At 42.6% G+C, this 24903-nt stretch overlaps 1 protein-coding gene across 10 annotated transcripts in view; it reads right to left on the bottom strand.

The window, feature by feature from the left end:
- ABLIM1 (actin binding LIM protein 1) overlaps positions 1–24903 on the bottom strand; it is a 315505-nt gene that overhangs the window by 139794 nt on the left and 150808 nt on the right. For all 10 annotated transcript variants that reach the window (XM_033420977.2, XM_049697065.1, XM_033420975.2 and 7 more), the window contains one exon: positions 15743–15877. Coding sequence is in view for 2 of the 10 variants with exons in the window: in XM_049697063.1 (XP_049553020.1) it covers positions 15743–15877 (135 nt within the window). In the remaining 8 variants the exon portion in view is untranslated. Of the gene's footprint in view, positions 1–15742; positions 15878–24903 lie in introns of those variants that run through there.

Below are 24903 nucleotides of genomic sequence, written 5' to 3' on the forward strand. Positions count from 1 at the left end.
GCCTCTCCCGTTGCGGAGCACAGGCTCCGGACGCGCAGGCTCAGCGGCCATGGCTCATGGGCACAGCCGCTCCGCGGCATGTGGGATCTTTGCAGACCGGGGCACGAACCCGTGTCCCCTGCATTGGCAGGCAGACTCTCAACCACTGCGCCACCAGGGAAGCCCCCTTGTTGTAGTTTTGATTTGCATTTCTCTAATGATTAGTGATGAGCATCCTTTCATGTGTTTGTTGGCAATCAGTATATCTTCTTTGGAGAAATGTCTATTTAGGTCTTCTGCCCATTTTTGGATTGGATTGTTTGTGTTTTTGATATTGAGCTGCATGGGCTGCTTATATATTTTGGAGATGAATCCTTTGTCAGTTGTTTCATTTGCAAATATTTTCTCCCATTCTGAGGGTTGTTATTTCATCGTTTATGGTTTCCTTTGCTGTGCAAAAGCTTTTAAGTTTCATTAGGTCCCATTTGTTTATTTTTGTTTTTACTTCCATTACTCTAGGAGGTGGGTCAAAAAGGATCTTGCTTTGATTTATGTCATAGAGTGTTCTGCCTATGTTTTCCTCTAAGAGTTTTAAAGTGTCTGACCTTACATTTAGGTCTTTAATCCATTTTGAGTTTATTTTTGTGTATGGTGTTAGGGAGTGTTCTAATTTCATTCTTTTACATGTAGCTGTCCAGTTTTCCCAGCACCACTTATTGAAGAGGCTGTCTTTTCTCCATTGTATATTCTTGCCTCCTTTGTCAAAGATAAGGTGACCATATGTGTGTGGATTTATCTCTGGGCTTTCTATCCTGTTCCATTGATCTATATTTCTGTTTTTGTGCCAGTACCATACTGTCTTGATTACTGTAGCTTTGTAGTATAGTTGGAAATCAGGTAGCCTGGTTCCTCCAGCTCCATTTTTCTTTCTCAAGATTGCTTTGGTTATTCGGGGTCTTTTGTGTTTCCATACAAATTGTGAAATTTTTTGTTCTAGTTCTGTGAAAAATGCCATTGGTAGTTTGATAGGGATTGCATTGAATCTGTAGATTGCTTTGAGTAGCATAGTCATTTTCACAATGTTGATTCTTCCAATCCAAGAACATGGTATATCTCTCCATCTGTTTATATCATCTTTAATTTCTTTCATCAGTGTCTTATAGTTCTCTAGGTCTTTTGTCTCCTTAGGTAGGTTTATTCCTAGGTATTTTATTCTTTTTGTTGCAATGGTAAATGGGAGTTTTTCCTTAATTTCTCTTTCAGATTTTTCATCATTAGTATATAGGAATGCAAGAGAATTCTGTGTATTAATTTTGTATCCTGCCACTTTACCAAATTCATTGATTAGTCCTAGTAGTTTCTGGTAGCATCTTTAGGATTCTCTATGTATAGTATCATGTCATCTGCAAACAGTGACAGTTTTACTTCTTTTCCGATTTGGATTCCTTTTATTTCTTTTTCTTCTCTGATTGTTGTGGCTAAAACTTCCAAAACTATGTTGAATAATGGTGGTTAGAGTGGGCAACCCTGTCTTGTTCCTGATCTTAGTGGAAATGGTTTCAGTTTTTCACCATTAAGAACGATGTTTGTTGTGGGTTTTTCATATATGGCCTTTATTATGTTGAGGTAAGTTCCCTCTATGACTACTTTCTGGAGGGTTTTTATCATAAATTGGTGTTGAATTATTTTGAAAGTTTTTCTGCAACTATTGAAATGATCGTAAGGTTTTTCTCCTTCCATTTGTTAATATGGTGTATCACATTGATTGATTTCTGTATATTGAAGAATCCTTGCATTCCTGGGATAAATCCCACTTGATCATGGTATATGATCCTTTTAATATGCTGTTAGATTCTGTTTGCTAGTATTTTGTTGAGGATTTTTGCATCTATATTCATCAGTGATATTGGCCTGTAGTTTTCTTTTTTTTGTGACACCTTTGTCTGGTTTTGGTATCAGGGTGATGGTGGCCTCGTAGAATGAGTTTGGGAGTGTTCCTCCCTCTGCTATATTTTGGAAGAGTTTGAGAAGGACAGGTGTTAGCTCTTCTCTAATTGTTTGATAGAATTCGCCTCTGAAGCCATCTGGTCCTGGGCTTTTGTTTGTTAGAAGGTTTTTAATCACAGTTTCAATTTCAGTGCTTGTGATTGGTCTGTTAATATTTTCTATTTCTTCCTAATTCAGTGTTGGAAGGTTGTGCTTCTCTAAGTATTTGTCTGTTTCTTCCAAGTTGTCCATTTTATTGGCATATAGTTGCTTGTAGTAATCTCTCATGATCCTTTGTATTTCTGCACTGTCAGTTGTTACTTCTCCTTTTTCATTTCTAATTCTATTGATTTGAGTCTTTTCCCTTTTTTTCGTGATCAGTCTGGCTACTGGTTTATCACTTTTGTTTACCTTCTCAAAGAACCATCTTTTAGTTTTATTGATCTTTGCTATCATTTCCTTCATTTCTTTTTTATTTATTTCTGATCTGATCTTTATGATTTCTTTCTTTCTGCTAACTTTGGGGTTTTTTTGTTCTTCTTTCTCTACTTGCTTTAGGTGTAAGGTTAGGTTGTTTATTTGAGATGTTTCTTGTTTCTTGAGGTAGGATTGTATTGCTATAAACTTCCCTCTTAGAAATGCTTTTGCTGTATCCGATAGGTTTTAGGTCGTGGTGTTTTCATTTTCATTTGTTTCTATGTATTCTTTGATTTCCTCTTTGATTTCTTCAGTGATCTCTTGGTTATTTAGTAGTATATTGTTTAGCCTCCATGTGTTTGTATTTTTTACAGTCTGTTTCCTGTAACTGATATCTAGTCTTATAGCGTTGTGGTCAGAAGAGATACCTGATACGACTTCAATTTTCTTAAATTTACCAAGGCTTGATTTGTGACCCAAGATATGATCTATCCTGGAGCATGTTCTATGAGCACTTGAGAAGAAAGTGTATTCTGTTGTTTTTGCATGGAATGTCCTATAAATATCAATTAAGTCCATCTTGTTTAATGTATCATTTAAAGGTTGTGTTTCCTTATTTATTTTCATTTTGGATGATCTGTCCATTGGTGAAAGTGGGGTGTTAAAGTCCCCTACTATGATTGTGTTACTATCGATTTCTCCTTTTATGGTTGTTGGCATTTGCCTTATGTAGAGAGGTGCTCCCATGTTGGGTGCATAACTATTTACAATTTTTATAGCTTCTTCTTGGATTGATCCCTTGATCATTATGTAGTGTCCTTCTTTGTCTCTTGTAATAGTCTTTATTTTAAAGTTTCTTTTGTCTGATATGAGAATTGCTACTCCAGCTTTCTTTTGATTTCCATTTGCATGGAATATCTTTTTCCATCCCCTCACTTTTAGTCTGTTTGTGTCCCTAGGTCTGAAGTAGGTCTCTTGTAGACAGCATATATACAGGTCTCGTTTTTGTATCCGTTCAGCCAGTCTATGCCTTTTGGTTGAAGCATTTAATCCATTTACATTTACGGTAATTACCGATATGTATGTTCCTATTACCATTCTCTTAATTGTTTTGGGTTTGTTATTGTAGGTCTATTCCTTGTCTTGTGTTTCCTGCCTAGAGAAGTTGCTTTAGCATTTGTTGTAAAGCTGGTCTGGTGGTGCTGAATTCCCTTAGCTTTTGCTTGTCTGTTAAGGTTTTAATTTCTCTGTCAAATCTGAATGAGATCCTTGCTGGATAGAGTAATCTTGGTTGTAGGTTTTTCCTTTTCATCACTTTAAATATGTCCTGCCACAGCCTTCTGGCTTGCAGAGTTTCTGCTGAAAGATCAGCTGTTAACCTTATGGGGATTCCCTTGTATGTTATTTGTTGCTTTTCCCTTGCTGCTTTTAATATTTTTCCTTTGTATTTAATTTTTGATAATTTGATTAATATGCGTCTTGGCATGTTTCTCCTTGGATTTATCCTGTATGGGACTTTCTGCACTTCCTGGACCTGATTGACTATTTCCTTTCCCATATTAAGGAAGTTTTCAACTATAATCTCTTCAAATATTTTCTCAGTCCCTTTCTTTTTCTCTTCTTCTGGGACCCCTATAATTCGAATGCTGGTGTGTTTAATGTTGTCTCAGAGGTCTCTGAGACTGTCCTCAATTCTTTTCATTCTTTTTTCTTTATTCTGCTCTGTGGGAGTTATTTCCACTATTTTATCTTCCAGGTCACTTATCCATTCTTCTGCCTCAGTTATTCTGCTATTGATTCCTTCTAGAGAATTTTAAATTTCATTTATTGTGCTGTTCATCATAGTGTGTTTGCTCTCTAGTTCTTCTAGGTCCTTGTTAAATGTTTCTTGTATTTTCTCCATTCTGTTTCCAAGATTTTGGATCATCTTTACTATCATTACTCTGAATTCTTTTTCGGGTAGACTGCCTATTTCCTCTTCATTTGTTTGATCTGATGGGTTTTTACCTTGCTCCTTCATCTGCTGCGTATTTCTCTGTCTTCTCATTTTGCTTAACTTACTGTTTGGGGTCTCTTTTTTGCAGGCTGCAGGTTCGTAGTTCCTGCTGTTTTTGGTGTCTGCCTCCAGTGGGTAAGGTTGGTTCAGTGGGTTGTGTAGGCTTCCTGGTGGAGGGGACTGGTGCCTGTGTTCTGGTGGATGAGGCTGGATCTTGTCTTTCTGGTGGGCAGGACTGTGTCCAGTGGTGTGTTTTGGGGTGTCTGTGAACTTGTTATGATTTTAGGTAGCCTCTCTGCTAATTGGTAAGGTTGTGTTCTTGTCTTGGTAGTTGCCTGGCATGCGGTGTTCAGCAGCGGAGCTTGCTCTTGTTGAATGGAGTTGCGTCTTAGCATTGAGACAGAGGTCTCTGGGAGAGCTCTCACCAGTTGATATTATGTGGGGCTGGGAGGTCTCTGGTGGACCAATGTCCTGAACTCAGCTCTCCCACCTCAGAGGCTCAGGCCTGACACCCGGCTGGAGTACCAAGACCCTGTCAGCCACACGGCTTTGTTGTTCATTACATGGTCTGTAATCATGGAAGTGCATCTGAAAAAGGCAGCTGAAGAGCCTGCTTTGGTATTCTGAGTCCCACCCAAGCCTTCAGCTGGCCCTGGCCTCGGTCTCTGCTCTCAGTCAGGCCTGCACTCTCCTTAGGCAGGATAGAGACAAATAAATCTCATTTATATGAAGTACAATTATTTTAAAAGGCAAATGTATACCATTACTGTAAATCAAAACTTCCAGGGCCACTTGCCCTCTATATAAAGTATCTGTAGAAATAAATAATTAAATAATGTGATTCAGTTTGAGCTTTGATATCATTGCCTGATTAAGGCCCTGTGCCTGACAGCTATTGTCTCTTTGTTATAAAGATCTTCTGCTTCATGAAATTAGAAGGGTTGAAAAAAATATTGAAGAGAGAATATTTTTTCCCTGTGTGAGAAATGCTGTATCTGGGAACTACAAAAATAATTTTCTCCTTCCCACACTTAAGAAGACATTGATTGAAATCAAGCCTGGGTGACCTGGATTCAATAATTTGGAAATAATAATCTGTAATTAGTATCAATCAATGATAAACATTTCTTTCATTCATTCAGCCATTATTATTGAGTGCCTAATGTAAGCTAGGTTATTTCCTAAGGACTGCTGTACAAACCCGTTGGTGCCTACATTCTAGCAGGGGGAGACAGGCAACCAACAAACCACACATAACTTAAATCGTATATAAATACATATATATGTAAACACACGCAGATACACATATACACGTGTATCCGTATCAGTTGGTGTCAAAGATGATCTCATTGATAAATGTCATTTGAGAAGGGACCCAAAGGAAGTGACGGAGGGCGCCAGGCACATATCTGGATAAACAGTTTGTCAAGCAAAAGGAACTGTAAGTGCAAAGGTCCTGAGGCTCTTCAAAGCTTGGTTTGTTTAAGAGCAATCAAACAGGTCAGTGTAGCTTGGCAGAGGGAGCCAGAAAGTGCTGGGACATGATGACTGGGAGTAACAGTGAGGAGGGGCCCTGAAGGTCAAATTAAGGTCTTTGGCTTTCATTCTGAAAGATGCGGGAATTCTTTGGAAAGGTGACAGGATCTGGCTTTATTTGTAAGGATCACCTTGGCTCCTGCATTACGAATAATCTGGGGAAGGGGGGCAACGCAGATGCAGGGAGACCCAATACCATTATTAATCCAGGCAAAACATGATGGCAGCTTGGAGTAGGATCATTATCTTTGGGACAGTGTGAACAGTCAGATTTTTGTATATACTTTGAAGATAGGGCCAAAGGGATTTTTTGGTGGAATACTTGTTTCATGTGAAAGAAAAAGAGGAGTGAAAATGACTCCAACGTTTTTAGCCTGAGCAACTGGGAAGAAGGTCTTGACAACTGCTGAAATTAAAAGACTGGAGAAGAAGGTTAGGGGGTAGGGATGGTGCCAGTAACCAGGAATTAAGTTTGAGAGGCCTACCGGAGATGCTGAGAAGGCCTTTGAAGATACCAGGCTGGATTGCAGGGTAGAGTAATCGAGTTGGTATTTGTCAGGGTACAGATGGTACTTGTAAACCATGAGACTAGATGAGCTCACTAGAAAGTGGACATAGAGATGAGGTCTGACCACGGGGTACTCCAAGGGTTCAGGGTCAGGACGTGAAAAGAAACAGCAACAGGATGAGTTCAGTGCTTGCTTTAAAAATGCTTGAGGAACATTTCCGTTTTCCTCCCTCCTCTATGATATAAACACTCCCATAACCTTTGTTGTACAAATCATCTTCTTAGAAAATGTGTTCTTCTTTGATCAAGCTGGGTGAACTTCAGCGTTCCCTTTCTCAAAAAGTAAGCTTCCATGGACACAAAACAGAGCTCTCAGGAACTATAAAGAACCTGAGATTTTTACCTGCAAGCTAACAAGTTAGCCTGCCCTGATTTCACGGATGCTGGCAGAAGACATGACACTCCTGGGTCAGAAGCAAAAGACTTTTTTTTTTTTTTTTTAAAGAAGATAGGACTTCCCTGGTGGCGCAGTGGTTGAGAGTCCGCCTGCCGATGCAGGGGACACGGGTTCGCGCCGCGGTCCGGGAGGATCCCACATGCCGTGGAGCGGCTGGGCCTGTGAGCCATGGCCGCTGAGCCTACGCGTCTGGAGCCTGTACTCCACAACGGGAGAGGCCTCAACAGTGAGAGGCCCGTGTACCGCAAAAAAAAAGAAGCGAAAGACTTTATGACTCAGGGCGAGTAACATGAGCTTCATATTTGTTACCCATTCCCCATGACCCCCCAAATCCCTCAGAGGCAAGAGAAGCAGGTCACCAGGATGCTGCTCGTGCAGGGGGTTTGTGTCACTGAGGAACCCCGAGCTTAGGAAGCCCCAATCTTTCATAATAAGCTGCAAGCAAATCTTCTAGAGGCAGACATTATCTTTATTATACTAGACAGCAAACAAATCCATCCCCTACTCCAGAGGGAAACACTATCTCTATCTTCCAAGAATGTTCACTATACAAACATCCTTGGAAAGATAATTCAGAACAACAAGCTACCGGCGCCTATGCTCACAAGAGACCCATGGATAATTAACTCCCAGCAAGAGTCAAAATTGTTAAGCAGCGTATTCTGGAGAAGTTCTGAGCCTTTATCCTATTTCACTTTGGAATTCAAAACCTTATAACCTAAATTATATTTATTTGACTAGGTAACACTTTAACATGGTGCAAAATTCAAAAGATAAGCTACACAGGATTATTCTTTTATCAACAAAAGATGGCATGAAAGTGGTTTCTGATTTGCTGTGCGAAGGGAGCACATTTGCATCAGACTTATTTTTCTTGCATCCGGATTAATTCTTCCATTTAATCAATTTCCAAATGAGTCAGATTCTCTAAATAGGTATTAAAAGCCCGAGCTCAGCACTTAGGGAATATAAGAAATTGCTTCCATTTTACTAGAGCTATATCAATGTCCACTTGAGTCGGAAAATAACCCACATGCAGTGGGTTACATCCAGTGGGTTAAGTGAAAGCTAAGGGTCTAAACCAGCATAAAGAACTAAACAGCAGCAACATCTCACCCAAGCGCTGCCTGACAGTAGCCTTCAGCACAAGTTCTCTTATCTGTTCCATCTGCCAGGCAGACGTGTAGCTCTGTAATCGATGACAGATAGCTTTACTTACACTCGTTCTTTTCAAAAGATAATGTTGCTGTCTAGTAAGCATTTGAGGGCATATATCATAGTAAGCACTCAATAAATCTTGTTGACTAGCTATGCCATTAGAAACACTTACAAATATTCAAGTGACAAAGAAATACACGGTTACTGGTCATTCAGTCAGCTTTCCCCTTATTGGGCACCTAATACATCGGGCATTGTTTTAGGTACCAGGTACACAGTAGTAAACAAAACAGGCAAAAGGGCTTCCCTGGTGGCACAGTGGTTGGGGGTCCGCCTGCCGATTCAGGGGACACGGGTTCGTGCCCCTGTCCGGGAGGATCCCACGTGCCGCGGAGCGGCTGGGCCCGTGAGCCGTGGCCGCTGAGCCTGCGCATCGGGAGCCTGCGCTCCGCAAATAGAGAGGCCACGGCAGTGAGAGGCCCGCGTACCGCAAAAAAAAAAAAAAAATCTCTGCCCTCGAGGGGAGCTTACTCTTTAGTAGGAGGTAAAGATACATGAATAAAATATACTAAATAATGATAAATGTTAAGGAAAAAAGATACATTAGAAAGAGATATGGTATAGGGAGCAGCTGAAATCTTATACAGTATAGTCCAGGAAAGGCTCACTGAAAACAGAACATTTAGCTAGACAGCCCTTCTCAATCCTCTGGTCCCAGATCGTTTCTAAATGCTCTAGAACTTTCTGGAAGAAAACTGGATCTAGGGCATTATCCTGAAAAAAAATGCTCAAGATAGACAACAATAATTATAATGAACAATATAATGTATCAACAATGTATATGATGAACTGTGTGTATAATTAACTTAAATTTAATCAAATATTAAATATGTAATTATTAAATATTAAATTTATACTATTTAAACAGGTTTCTTATTCTCTTATAGAGCATGTATTACAATCATGATGCAGACAAGGTGCTACATTAAAAAATGATCATTGGGGCTTCCCTGGTGGCGCAGTGGTTGACAGTCCGCCTGCCGATGCAGGGGACATGGGTTCGCGCCCCGGCCCCGGAAGATCCCACATGCCGCGGAGCGGCTGGGCCCATGAGCCATGGCTGCTGAGCCTGCGCGTCCGGAGCCTGTGCCCCGCAACGGGAGAGGCCACAACATGAGAGGCCCGTGTACCGCAAAAAAAAAAAAAAAAAAAAAAAAAAAAAAGATCATTGGGGCTTCCCTGGTGGTTCAGTGGTTGAGAGTCCGCCTACCGATGCAGGGGACACGGGTTCGCGCCCTGGTCCGGGAAGATCCCACATGCCGCGGAGTGGCTGGGCCCGTGAGCCATGGCCGCTGAGCCTGCGCGTTCGGAGCCTGTGCTCCGCAAGGGGAGAGGCCACAGCAGTGAGAGGCCCGCGTACAGGAAAAAAAAAAAAAAAAAAAAAAGATCATACCACTGGAACAGTATCAGAATGATTGGATAGCATTAAAAAAAAAACACCTCTTTTAAGTTAGTGGGATGGCTGCTGCTAATGGGCAAGCATGAAAAACAAAGCCACTGAGTACTTAAGATATAGAATAGCTCCATCCAGAAGCCTGCAGCCATATTTTATTTCCATTGGGTTATTATAGAGAATAACAGAAGCTTTGGGGATCTCCTTTTCTTTTAATTATAGAATCCATCCATTAATTAAATCACTTTCCCCATCTCATTACCAGATGCGCACATTTTCCAAGGTTACAAATGGAAATTAGGTTCTACTTCCTTGAGACGCTGGCATCGTTATTATTCAGTTCCTGCCTTTTGCCCTTTCCCAGGGGAATTCCACACACAATTACAGAGCTTCAGCCATTACCTGGATGCCAAACACTTTCGAATCCTTCTTCCCAACACAGACCAGTACCTCTCGAGTGCTAAGCCTATGAGACTCTGTATGGACCATGTGGGCTCAGCCACAATGTATCCCAAACTGAACTCTCTCCCCGCACTAGCCTATCCAGTGCTGCTGTATATCCTTAGTTGGTGGCAACCATCTGTCCACCCAGGCAGTCCAACTGGAAACCTGGATCCTTCTTCATTCCTCATATTCCATCAGTCATAAAATCCTAGCAACCTTAACTTTAAATGTCTTTTAAATCTGTCCCTGAGTCCCTATCACACCTGGTGCCACCTTGCATTATTTCCACCTGACTACCATTCTATCCCCCTTCTGCATCTATCTCCCTGCCCCCAGTCCACATGCTATATTTCTCTCCATCACAGCACTTATTACTCAATATAATACATGTTGCTTATGTAGATACCTCTTCAAATACCCCATGAGTTCTCTGACACACAAACACGTATGTGTGTCAGCACACAAACAGGCTGTGCTCTTTCTTTTCTCAGCATTTAGCATAATATCTTGCATGGAGTATGTGTTCCATTAACATGTACTAATTGGATACATAACTCTTGGACCATCAGATCCCAAGATATCAGACGTTTCAGGAAGCGATATAGGTTCACCAACAAAATTCGTGCTCACCAACCCTGACCCTGTTCCAGCTAAACCTATGAAGTCGTGGACTGCTTATGGGTTTAAGTTTGTGTTATGAAGTCTAATTCCTCCACTGCAACCCTGTCCCACCTTCATACTTGTCTAGCTCTCATGTAAGACGTTCAGTGTGCTCTTTGTCCCTCCTCCTTCAAAATCCATTCTTAGTAAGAGTTCATCTCTGCTTTTTATTTCCACGGGTATTTGCATCTTAGGGTTTTCTTTCTAATTGCGGAAAGCCCCCTCAGGTCCCACTCAAGAACTACGAGGCTTTGGCACCATGGTATATGTATGAAGGAGAGCTGGTAGGAGGGAGGAGAGAGAATCACCCAGAGATCCTGACTCACCTCGTGGTCAGAACCTGAATGTTCCTCCTCCCGCACTCAGCCAGGTCTTGACCAAAAGCCCAGGCTTGTTTTAGCAAATGCCCTCCACCCAAAATCCTCCATCCTGGGACATTAGCTCACAATCGGAACATGACATCTCTATTTTGTTTTTCCTTCCAGTTTTATTGAGACATAACTGACATACAGCTCTGTATAAGTTGAAGATGCACAGCATAACGATTTGACTCACATACACCATGAAATTATGACCTCAGTAAGTTTAGTGAACATCCATCATCTCATACAGATGCAGAATTAAAGAAATAGAAAAAAAGATTTCTTTTTCCTTGTGAAGAAAACTTAAGCTTTACTCTCTTAACTTTCACATGTAACATACAACAGTGTTGATTATATTTATCACTTCGTACATTACATCTCTGGTACTTATTTATCATATAACTGGGAGTTTGTACCTTTTGACCACCTTCATCCAATTCCCACCTCCGCCTCTGGGGACCGCAGTTCTGATCTGTTTCTCTGTGAGTTTGTTTTTGAAGTATAATTGACCTGCAACACTATGTTAGTTCCTGGTACACAACACAGTGATTTAACACTTCTATACATTTCAAAACGATCACCACGACAAGTCTGGTTACAATCTGCCACCACACAAAGGTATTACATAAATATTGACTGTAGTCCCCGTGCTGTACATTTCACACCAGTGGTTCATTTATTTTGCAGCTGGAAGTTTGCGCCTCTTAATCTCCCTCACCTATTTCTCTCCCACACCTTCCTCCTCCCCTCTGGCATCCACCTGTTTGTTCTCTATATCTATGACTCTTGTTTCTGCTTTGTTATGGTTCTTTATTTGTTCTGTTTTTTAGATTACACATATAAGTGAAGTCACACAGTATTTGTTGCTGTCTGACTTATTTCACTTAGCATAATACCCTCTGGATCCATTCATCTATTCTTTTGCAGATGGCAAGATTTTATTGTTTTTCTGTGACTGGGTAATATCCATTGTATATCACATCTTCTTTATCCAGTCATCTATTGATGGGCACTTAGGTTGCTTCCATATCTTGGTTATTGTAAATAACACTGCAATGAACATGGGGGTGCATATATCATTTTGAATTAGTGTCTTCATTTTTTTTGGATAAATACCCAGAAATGGAATAGTTTAATCATATGGTAGTTCTATATTTTATTTTCTGAGGAACCTCCATACTGTTCTCCATAGTGGCTACACCAATTTACATTCCCACCAACAGTGCATGAGGGTTCCCTTTTCTCCACATCCTCGCCAACACTTGTTATTTGTGTAAAAATGACACCTCTGCTTTATATGTAACAGAAAGAAAACAAAACGGTTGTTTTAAGACTTAGCTGCAGTCTGGGCCACTTAGGTTAGGACGAAGACAGCATTCTTCAAGGGGATTTTTGTTTCCTCTGGGAAACCCTCCTAATGAGCTTATAAAACGTAGAGACCCTAAGGTAATTTAGACTCCTGATCTGACAATGAGGGAGAAGGAAGTTGGGGTCCCTGGGATGGAGGGGAGAAGGGCCTTTGTAGAGAGAGGAAGCCCTACCAAGATGGTAGCAGATGAGGTTCTGAATAAGTATGAGAAATGGCCCTCATCTGTACTTTCTGCTTTCTGCTCAATTTTTCTGTAAATGTAAAATTGCTCTAAAAATTAAAGTCTATTAATAGACTTTTCCAGTTAATAGAAAGAAGGAAGGAAGGAAAGAAAGAAAGAACGGAGAGAGGGAGGGAGGGAGGGAGGGAAGAAGGAAGGATGGAAGGAAAGAGAAAGCCTGAGAATACTAGGCAGTTGTCTATTCTGTGCTATAACTCCCTCCATTATCCCAGACATTCAGTAAACCCTGCTGAAAAGAGCTGCTTTGTGAAGTGGTACTTTGGGAAAAGGAGGAAGAGAAATGGTGTCCAGTATGGGGTGAAGCCATGCGAAAGGCACAGCACTCATAAAGGGGAGACCAAGAAGTTGGGAGTGGCAAGAATTTAGAGCAAAAGGGGACCACAAGAGTGTAAACCTCGAGGAATCTCTAGAACTGTGTTGTCCAATACTATAGCTACTAACTACCTGTGGCTATTGAACGGTTGAAATGTGACTGACTAGTCCAAATTGAGATGCACTGTAAGCTAGTATGGAAAAAAAAGAATGTCAAATATCTCAATAATTTTTATTTTAATTACATGTTGAAATGATATTATTTGGGGTCTGTAAGGACAAATAAAAAATATATTATGAAAGTTAACTGCACCTGTCCCGTTATACCTTTTTAATATTGCTATTAGAAAATTCAGAATCATGTATGTGGCTTGCATCATGTTTCTACTAGACAACACTACTCTAGAATCTTGGGGAAAAGGCATAAACTTGCTAGAGTATAAGACATGGGGAGCTTAAACACTTTCTTTGGATAGTAAAAAAAGGGATGATCCCAGTAAGTTGGAGACATAAGACAGCAGACTTGACAGATAAAGTATGGGAAAATACAAATTTACAAGAACCGATGACAATTTTTTTAGTAAAATTTTGTTTAAACTAAAAATAATTCCTATGAATGACGTGTTCTCAAAATATGATGTAATTTATAAAAAAATTCAACTTTTCAGGAACATATTGATAGCATGAAACAAAGTATATATGGTACAACTTTCCAACATAAATAACTTACATTCAGTCCTTCGATTTAAACTAGAAGAAAAGCATGGAAACTTCTACCTCCCGGGGGATAAACGAATGTGTCTTCTAATATCTTGATGTGTTGAACAGTGACCACCTGGAGACTAACACTTTGTACTTTCAACTAGAAATATAAACTACATACAGGGCTGCCCTTGTTTACTTTTTTCTGTTTATTTCATACCAAACCTACTCCTTAAGCCATGTCTCAGGAAATCTATGAGCAAAAAATAAAATATAATGCCTGACCCCAAGTTAGCCAATCCGGATGTAAGCAGAAGTTATATTTTTTTCTGACATGCTACCTAAAAGGCTCTAATTCAGTACCTCTGGGTTCTGTATTATGTAGAGATATGGTTATGTGTATATAGAACTGGCAAACTTCAGACCTGGGGTGATTTAAATATCCGTGGTCTAGTCTCTTTCTTTTACAGGTAAGGACACAGAGCCACAGAGAGGTCACTTGCCTGAGACCATAGAGCTGCTTTAGTGGCAATGGCAGGACTTAAGGCACACAGAGTGCGGACACAGTCAGTACCCTGGGTGTGACCCTGATGTTTCCTGATAACCAACTTGGGTCGTCTGAAAACTGGGGATGTATCGTACTTGCTCATAGGGATTTCCAGGAGGATCAAAGACTCTCTCTCTCTATATGATGCGCATTATAGCCTTTGTCATCTCTGTCACGCTCAATGGGAGCCAAACTCATGCCCTTCCTTCCCCTCCACCTTTTTACCCGAGCTATATGCCAGTGCTCTTTTTCCTGAAAAGGTTACACTCAGTGAAAGAAACAGTTGTGGACTCCAGAAAAGCTTTTGCCCGCCGCCTTTGATCATGTATTTGAGGGTCTCTAGGCAGCCTGGAGCTTACTTGAGAGACCCTGAGGACAGCTGGTTAAGATGGCAATGCTGACCCTTTGTAGCCTAAGGGGCTCAAAATGAAACACGGTTTCCAGGAATGAGAGTGGGTACCACGTGCAGAGCCCAGAGGAAAGCTACAGAGCAGGCTCATAGCCTTGCCCCTCTTCCGCCTCTTCCAACATCACTGAACCCCAGCCTGAGCTATCCAGACATGCCCTTAGCTCAAGTAACATATTTCTCACATAAACACACAGAAACTACTCGCTTCTTCCTTGGCCACTTGGCCATGCCCTGGTCCAGGAAAACAGGACAGCACATTTCATACGTAGATGCCAAGAGCTGCACCCCCAGAAAGGGGGGCTTGTTAACAGAAATCAACCACAGACGGGTCACTTCTTAAGTGGGAAGTGTTTTCCTGCTTGGAGGCCTTCCAAGTGTTCTTGCTTAATTCTTACTTCTCAACACACACACACACACACACACACACACACACACACACACACAAGCACGCACAGAAGCCAGTGTCCTAGCACCCCAATCTTAAAGTTTTCCAGTCCTCCTTTAAAAAATGGCTTTGGGACATGGTTACTTTGAAGTAGGAGTCCCTCATCTCAGTGAAAAAGAAATATAAAGTACAGATAAACAGCAAGGTCCTACAGTGTAGCACAGGGAACCACATTCAATAGCCTGTGACAAACCAGAATGGAAAAGAATATGAAAAAGAATACGTAAATATATGTATAACTGAATCACTTTGCTGTACACTAGAAACTAACACAACATTGTAAATCAACTATACTTCAACAAAATAAAAAAATTTTTAAAATATTTTTAAAAAGAAATATAAACTTGGGACTTCTCTGGCAGTCCAGTGGTTAAGACGCCATGCTTCCATAGCAGGGGTCACGGGTTTGATCCCTGGTTGGGGAACTACGACCCCATATGCCGCGTGGCACAGCCAAAAAGAAAAACAAAAGAAAACAAAACACAAAACTCCATTTTCATTGCTCTTCCACAATTAGGCTCCCCTCCTAGGATCAGGCACCTCAGTGAACACCCAAAGACAGTGTACTGCTGGTCTTGGGGGTGGGGGGAGCTCAGTCTCCCCCTTAAGTTTAATCCATTCCCAAATTAGAGAAGGTGAGCAATTCCAGGGTCTGGGAGCACATTCATTTACCATCTGGTGAACTGGTGTGGAGTTAAGGGGATGGGGCAGCCTCCAAGGCAAGGACATGGCACACAGCCAGGAAGCTGGAGGGTCCATACCTTTGCAGGTGAAACATCTGATGTGGAAATGTTTGGTCTGGACCCGAAGCACTTCACCCTTGCACGGCTCCCCACATTTATGGCAGTGAATGACAGGTTTCTCTGACGGGTGGTGAGGGTCCTGAGGGTGGGCCACTGAAAGGAAAACAAAAAAAGATCCACGTGAGTAGAAAGCATTGCTACAAAAGCAGTCATGGTGGGCACACATAAACATACCCAGAATTTCAGTATCAAGTGAGCCACATATTGATTCAATAAGCACCGGTGGAGCCTCTGCCCCCATGTCATAATCACGGGGACACACAGATCAATAAGAGAGCTGTGGCTTTAACAGTCCGGTGGGGAAAACACTGGGCTTGCTCCTCTGGCAGCCAGAAGTCTTGTCTCTTCCTCCCAGACTTCTCCAGGACTAGGTAATTGGGTCATTAAGTATATGATCTTATTTGGTTCAATAGTGTACGGTACGTCCCTATCTTGATTTAGAAAGTGTCTTCCAGCCAGGAGTTCACTGCAGACTGTAATCCTTGACAATGAGGACCGTTTATTAAAGTTCGTATTTTTGTGTTTCTCCCCGTTTTTACTTCTCCTTCTTTCCCCAGCTCCTCTGAACACAGCAGAACACTCGTGCACCAAAGGGGCTCAGTTAGCATTTATTTCCTTCTTAGTTAGCAGGCACTGGCTAATTCCTCGTCTCCAAAGAGTCATGCCTGATTCTCATTTGGCAACTCAACCCGTTGGATGTCTATTACGAGCCTCCTATTGTGTGCACAGTTCCTGAGTGGTTGAGAGTCCGCCTGCCGATGCAGGGGACACAGGTTCGTGCCCCGGTCTGGGAAGATCCCACATGCCGCGGAGCGGCTGGGCCCGTGAGCCATGGCCGCTGAGCCTGCGCGTCCGGAGCCTGTGCTCCACAACAGGAGAGGCCGCAACAGTGAGGGCAGCGTACCGCAAAAAAAAAAAAAATAATAAATAAATAAATAAATAAATGAGTAACTATGTGGATTTCTCTGAACCTCAGTTTCCTCTCCTGTAAAACAAAGGGAATTGGATCAGCGGATTTCGAAGATCTTTCCAGGCTCTAAAATCATATGATGGGGCTTACAGGGATTATTCTCCCAGTTTCCAGAGTGTGGCCTTCAGAGAACAGAAGTTATTGTGACGGCCGTGCCCCAGGAATAGGATTACAGGCTCCTCTTACGAAGAACCAGGAGAGTAGAGGCAGCAAGGGGACACCTGCTTGACGCTACCCAAGGATCTTCACTGAACCTGCCGTTTGTCCAGCCAGAGAATGCAGCGAGGCGTTCGGTGCTATTAAATTCCTTTTCTGATTTGGGTCCTCAGAAGGAGGAACCGTGTGATATACAGAAATGTATTACATAAGTACCTACATGAGCGTGATATGGGATAAGAACAGTGAACCTAAAATTAATCAACCAACACAAAGAACAAAGATGATTTCTTTTTTCAAACGGTAAAACCAGGTTGGACCGGGGGAGGCGGGTGTGGGCAGGTATTGCTGAAATTGAATTTAGAAAGCACCTCACAGCAAGGAGCTCTCTGTATACCACGAGTATAATAGTGCATTGTTTCCCTCAGACCACTGTAATGTTCTCATTTCGCCTGGAAAGAGTTTGAATAAGACAGTCCAATTAATCCATTACTAGTTAAATTCTCAGAAACAAGGTTCTCCTTGTGAGATTTAGACCAGGAGCAGGTGTAGTTTCGGGTTAAACTCCTGACCTGAAATCCCTGCACTGGACCCCAAAGTGTTCGGCAAAGGTATGAACATCGTGATACCCCTGCATTTCCTTATCTGCCTGCTGGGATCTCTCTTGGAAACCCGTATTCACAACAGAAGTCAGTACTATCTAAAGGAATTAAGAAGGGGCTTCCTTCCAAGATCTCTAAACAACCACTGACTTTTAAAATGATGTGTAACAAGGCCAAAAATCTATTCACCTGGGCATTAAAAAAAAAAGTCTCCCTTAACAATATCTGCTTTATGTAAGGTCTTTCGTTTGTTTGTTTCAACCTCCTGCTTCCTATAAGAATGGAGGAAAATAGCATTTACGGAGCATCTGTCTGCTAAGTGCCAGGCACGGTGCTAGGTGCTCACATATAAGTCATTTTATTTCATCCTCACCACCCCTCCCTCAGTGACTTGGGGAATACTGTTCCCCCTTGACAGGTGAGCAAATCAAGCCTCAGAGAAGCTGAGCAGCCTTCTCAGGTAACGGTAAGTGGAGGCTCAAAGATCTACACCCAGGGCTTTCTGACTCCCAAGCTCATGATCCTCTTGTCTAAATCAGAAATTTAGAAATCAGAAATTAGTATAAGTCCAGCGATGATTGTTGTTAAGTCAGGCAATAATGTATTTAGCCAGGCTCAAGTGCTGCTCTAAAAGCAGCAACTAGGACTTGGTTTATAAAGGCTTATGCACTGTGTACAGTACTATATTGCTAGCTGAGCATGGCACCCAGGTGGTAATCCTCAAGGTGGCTCTGCTGATCCCCTATATCAGAACTCCCTGTGCCATGTACTGAATACGCAGATTCCTCAGCCCACTGAACCAGGGGTGCGAGTCGGGGACCTGTTATTTTCGTAAGCTCCTCAGGTGATTCTTATGCATACTACAGTTTAAGAACTACTGTCCCCTTAGAATTCAGACAATACTGTTAAGCAAGTTACAGAGAAGAGTTAGAGTGAAGAAAAGTAACCCACGAGACCATCCACCTCAGAAACAATATTAGAACACAGTGGATCTCTTGACTGTGAGGGAGAAGGCATTTTTGGATGAGAAATTGCACTGCGGTTTCTCTGGACACTTGCATTTTTTATAGCTAAGCAAGCCAGCTATGCTGAGTAACGATGAGGGAAGGAAGATATCCTTTCACTTCTTGGCTCTTCCCTTTGCCCTCAACGCAGGTGCCAATGCCCATGCTGGCACCAGTCACAGACGTCAGAACTGGGCTCAGCATCTGCATTTTGCAGGCATTTCCCTTTGGAAATATATATTACACTGCGCAATCCTCCATGCCCAGAGATGACCTTTATTTTCACCCAGAGATGAGCAGAGACTACACCACGTTTACTTGCCTTTCCATCATACATCAGCCCAGGCAGACGCTTATCAGAACCACCTACTTGTGAAGAAATGGGCTCTGCTTGTTGGAGGACAGAATCCAAAGACCAAAAGAGACTCAGTATTTATTTCATCCCAACTCAAATCAGTAGAGACAAAAGAATCTCTCCGCTTCTTAAAGATCAATAAAGAGGTTTCCTTTACATAACTTCCTTTGGCAGTTTGGTTAATACCAAATGTATATTCTTTGGCTCAAGCCTACATTTTTGAAATGTGCTGAGCCCCTTGCAACATAAAAAATGACATTAACTCTATACTCCTCTTATTTGCCAACTAGCTCTGCTGCTAATATTGCTCCATCCTTCAGAGCCTGGGTGGTCCCTCCGTATTCTACTGATAGGGAAAATGAGGGGCAGAGAGCTTACGCTCCTTGTGCCCAAAGTCAGCAGCAAATTATTGACAGAGGTACACTCAGCACTCGGGCTTCCCAAGTTTCTTCTGCTGTACCAAGTCGTCAGTGATTTACCCCGGAATTTGGGCAGACATGGTTAAAATCTTCCATGGCTCATCCGTTTGTCGCTAAGATAAGAATAATACGATGAGAAACCAAAAGCATGGTTGCGTATCTCCTGAATGGCGAGGAAATGTATATGAAGAGCCAAGAATGTATTTGCCTGAAAAGGTAAAGGGATTCGTCCACTGCACAATATCCAGTTTGGAGGGATTCTGGAGACTCAGTTAAAACAGGCTATTGCAAGGCTAACTGAGGAGTTTCACAGTCAAGTAAAGCAGGTTAGCCTCATCCCTGGGACTCCAGCACAGAACAGAACCAAAGTTCCATTTTGGATGTGTTACTTTGGAAATGCGTATTAGAGATCGCAGGTGATGAGACTGTGTGGGGGGGGTGGGGGAGGTTGAGATCATTAAGGAAACCTGTTACCTTCAGTGCCCCCAAGCAGAGGACATTAAAGGCTGTAAGAGGAAAGCTGAAAAGATTAGGTGGAGCCCCTCCTAATATTCCAGAACCAGCCTCGTCTTACCCAAGTTCTTTCCTTCTGAGGGACAGACCATGCAACTAGACCAGCAGAATCAGAATATCTGAGAAAACATATTTGAAGTAAAAATCTCCTTAGCAGGTGACTATCACAGCCTATGACAGCATCCTCAGGATGAGTTATACCTTGCCCCGGGTTATCTGAGTTATTCAGAATCTCTCAGGTAATAAATCCCCCTCCCAAGTACGCGTCCCTGTCATTAGTACCGTCACTCCCTTCGCCAGCCTTTGAAACCACACAGGCTTAATGGCTTTCAAAGCCCTTCCATCTGCATTATCTCATGAGAGATATCTCATTACTCTCATGAGAGCCCAACAAGGTAGGAAGAGCAGAAACTGTCAAGAACGTTTTACAAATGGGCAAACTGAGACTTGGAGGAACAGAGTGACTCACCCAAGGTGACACAGCCATGAAACAGAGAGTTGCCAATAAACCAATGCAGTGCTCTTTACACCCAAACGATCCCCTGATCACTGACGCTTGGAGACGTGCAGCCATCCTGATCCCACCCTCTCTTTCATCTCCCACGAAATTCTGTCCAATCTCACATCCCTTAGTCATCCCTTCTCTCACCACATGAATCCAGTCTTCAACCGCTTTTTCTCAGATTGCTGAGAGTTCCCTGCTCCCTGGCTCCTTCTTCTTCAATGTGACCTGCGAAGAGTAGGCAACTCAAAGGAGTGGGGCATCACTCCCCACTCCTTAAGTTTGGGCTGTGCTTGGTGACCTCCTTCCAGAGGGGACAGTATGGAAGGGGGAGTGGGAGAGAAACTTTACAGTGGACAACTCTGACAAGCACTACCTCACCCAGGTGGTCAAGGTCAACATCAACAAGTCGTGTTGATAGCATGTACCTTTGATATGATGTGATGAAAACTAGTACTTTGCCCCTGTGACCTTCCTTCCTCCCCAAACCTCACAATCCGAATCTAATCATGAGAAAATCCCCAAAGTACCAGACCAGTACTCGTCAAAATCGTCAAGATCATCAAAAACAAGGAGGAAAGTCATATCGTCACAGCCAAGAGGAGCCTTGATGACTAAATGTAGTGTGGGATCCTGGATGGGATCCCAGAACAGAAAAAAGACATCATATAAAACCAAGAAAATACAAACAAAGTATAGTCTTAAGTTAACAGTGTGTCAGTTTTGTCATTAACTATAACAAAAGAATTATATTAATGTAAGATGCTACTCATATGGAAAACTAGTATACGGAAACTCTCTGTACTATCTTGCTGAATTTTCTTTAAATCTAAGACTGCTCTAAAAAATAAAGTCTATTAAAATAAAACCAAAATAACTTCCATTATCTCTCTCAGTCCCAATCCATCAAGTCTAAAGTTCTTGGTCTCATTTCAGAGATCTTCAATAACATGACCCACAACAGCTATTTAGATATTTAAGAAGAAACTACATTGCTGAGTACTTCTCACTGTGCTGAGTGGTTTTGAACTCTGGGAGGCCAACCCCAAAGATAGACACTAAAATCCTCTGCGGTCCATTCATATAAATATACAAGTGAGGCCTCCTGACCACTTCCTGGTCAGTCATCTGAAGCTTCTCTGAAGCTCTCACTGTAGCTTATAGTAATAAATTATTTCATTCTCCTCCAAGTCCTAAAGCACTAAATACCTGCACTGTCACCCAGCACTTAATTTTCTCTTGTTTTGTGTTTATTTTGCTTCTGTTTCACAGTGCATCAATCCTGACCCTACAAAATTGCAAGCTCAATGGTCAATTCCTCCAGGTTTCTGGGATACTTCTGATTTCAAATAATCTGAGTTGTTCTCTCTGTACTTCTCAGTTCAATTATTGGATCAGGGAAAATACAGTTACCATCCAATACCACTATTGGAGCATCTCCCATATGAAGCTACAGATTCTTGAACTTATGACATCTCAATATGTAACTCTGTAACACCATTCTATTATTGTAACAAGTACAATTTATTGAATACTTACTATGTTCTAGGCCCTGTGTTAACTAATTTACACTCGCAATCACAGATAATCATCACAACTGCCTTTCGGGGGTGCTGTTTTATTATTCCTGTTGTGCAGAGGAGGACACCAAGGCTAGGAGTCAAATACCTTGTTCAAGACTTATTTATGAAACAGAAACAGACTCACAGACTTAGAGAATGAACTTATGGCTATCAGGTGGGGTGGGTGGGGGGAAGGGATAGTTAGAGAGTTTGGGATTGACAGGTACACACTGCTGTATTTAAAATGGATAAGGGCTTCCCTGGTGGCGCAGTGGTTGAGAGTCCGCCTGCTGATGCAGGGGACACGGGTTCGTGCCCCGGTCCGGGAAGATCTCACGTGCCGCAGAGCGGCTGGGCCTGTGGACCATGGCCACTGAGCCTGTGCGTCCGGAGCCTGTGCTCCGCAATGGGAGAGGCCACAGCAGTGAGAGGCCCGCGTACCGCAAAAAAAAAAAAATTGTATAAAATGGATAACCAACAAGGACCTACTATATAACACAGGGAACTCTGCTCAATATTATGTAACAGATGGGAAAAGAATTTGAAAAAGAACAGATACATGTATATATATCACTGAATCACTTTGCTGTACATCCGAAACTATCACAACATTGCTAATCAACTATACTCCAATATAAAATAAAAAGTTAAAAAAAAAAAAAGATTACACAACTAGGAAGTTGTCTGACTACAAAGCCCACACTCAGAAGCACTGGGTAGGGGATTTCCACAGGAAAGTATTATACAGCATAGAACGAAACCAAGCTAGTACAATGTACTAAATTCTGATTACACAGCTCAGAAGCAGTAAACACCCAGCTGCATCGTAATCCCAAAGGTAACACCTGCTAGTAAACAAGCAGATGGGAAATAACACTTCAAATATAAAAGAAGTTATTCCAGGCTGCGGCAATTTATGGGGAAAGAACACTTACAGGGGAAGGGTAATAGAGCAAGGGGATGCATCCAGCCTCCACCCTGAGCAGAGGGGCCTGGGTTGGAAAACTGTCTGGTTAGGACTGGTCTGGATTTGCAATCACAAAATGATTTTCTGCTGGTAAGTTTGGTTTCTGTCTAAAGATAGGAATCCTATTACCCTGGGAGCCTACATTTCAGAGGAACTGCTTCACTACTGAGAAAGCTTTCTATGCTTCTACCCCATTAGCTCCCATTTAATTGTAAACACACATCACAGAGATGTGTTCTCCCGCCCTTCCACCGCTTCTCTCCACCTCCTCCCTTTCTTTATGCTCAAATGGTACTAGTATTGAGCCTAGGAATCGAGCAACTCAGGAGTTTAAATAAATGCACAGAGGGCTTAATTTGCAGTTTACCCAGAAGTCCATTTCCTGCTGTGGCAAGTGGTAGTTACGGGAAGCTACCCACTGTTACCATGTCAGTAGTTGTCCAAAATGACCCTTCTCTTAAATTGGCTTCCATGACCTAATTTCCTTATACCATGTTAGTCTGGTGGTCAGGCTTACTGCTTAGCACAAAGCACACGGCCACCTTGGCACAAACACTCCCGGCAAGCAGTAGGACGGCTGTGTTCTAGCATCCTGCCACTGGTGGCTTTCCGCTTGTAACAGATCCCAATATCTGATTTGCCTTTTCTGTGGCAACGCAGTTTGTCTCTGCTATTCCTCCAAACATAAAAGACACCGTCACCAATGGGTCAGCTGGGATCCTGATTATAGCAACAGCCCAGGCTTTAATCCAGTTAATCTGATTCCCCCAAGGCAAAGAGGTACTAGGATTATAATAATTCAGCCAGGAAATTTCCTCCGTGTAAATCATGACGCTTTTGCCCTGCTGTGTGTGCTACACCTGCCTTCTGGGTGGGAAGGTTAATCTTAGAAAGGGATGTACCATCAGTTCGGTGTCTTCTCCTCCTGCTTCTAAAAGAGTGTCTCCCTTGACACACCGTTTGGTTGAGATGACTCACTGAGGCCACTCCCTTCTTTGGCCTCCCCTAGCCCTTCTCTGACAGCACTTAGTCATTTAACTTTGGAGCACAGTCACCGGTAGAAAGCCACACCGCTCTCCCCGAACAGTAACTCAAAAGGACCCTGCAGGAGACCTGACTCCTAGCCCTGCCTCTCCTGACATGAGCCTCCGCTTCCCCGAGACCATACAGAAGGGCTAAGAGGGGCTTCCCTGGCGGCGCGGTGGTTAAGAATCTGCCTGCCGATGCAGGGGACACGGGTTCGAGCCCTGGTCCGGGAAGATCCCACATGCCACGGAGCAACTAAGCCCGTGAGCCACAACTACTGAGACCGTGTGCAGCAACTGCTGAAGCCCGCGTGCCTAAAGCCTGTGCTCCACAACGAGAGAAGCCACCACAATGAGAAGCTCGTGCACCGCAACTGGAGAAAAGCCCGTGCGCAGCAACGAAGACCAAACACAGCCAAAAATAAATAATAAATAAATTTATTTAAAAAAAGAAGGGCTAAGAATGCCTCACAGGTTGAAGTGGGGACAACACGAGGTCATCTCCTCGTGGGCCAGCGCCCACAGCACCAGCCTGGCACACAGATGCCCGAGTCATCTGAATGTTGGGAAAGACCGTCACTAACCCTGATGAGCAGGAATTTCTAAAGTTTAACAACAATACCTTCTGAAATGTGATACAGCCTTTGAAAGTCACCCAGGGATCTCAAATTGTCCCTGCCCCAGCAATTCTACTTAGAATTGGATCAAGTCAAACACTTGGGCTGTGGCCACAGCCTGGACCCTGCTGGCAGACCACCGAGGGACAGGGTCGCAGTCTAACAGCATTTAGGCCTAGGGTCCTGGGATGGGGTTTCACTTAGGCCTGGTAGCACTACCACTGCCTTCTCCCCCGCTAATTCCAAACCCAGACACATGAGAGGGGTTTAAAAAAAACAGAAAACCAAGATGTTAACTGTAGTGTCCCTGTGAGGTACACACTGAAGTCTGATATCAGCACAGGAAGCTTCCCAGCTGTCTTCGCCTTTTTTTTTTTTTTTTTTTTTTTTTCCTGCTTCTACTTACTGCCCAGGACACACTGGGAAT

This window comes from Orcinus orca, chromosome 14 (assembly GCF_937001465.1).
Source record: "Orcinus orca chromosome 14, mOrcOrc1.1, whole genome shotgun sequence".
Lineage (NCBI taxonomy): Eukaryota > Metazoa > Chordata > Mammalia > Artiodactyla > Delphinidae > Orcinus > Orcinus orca.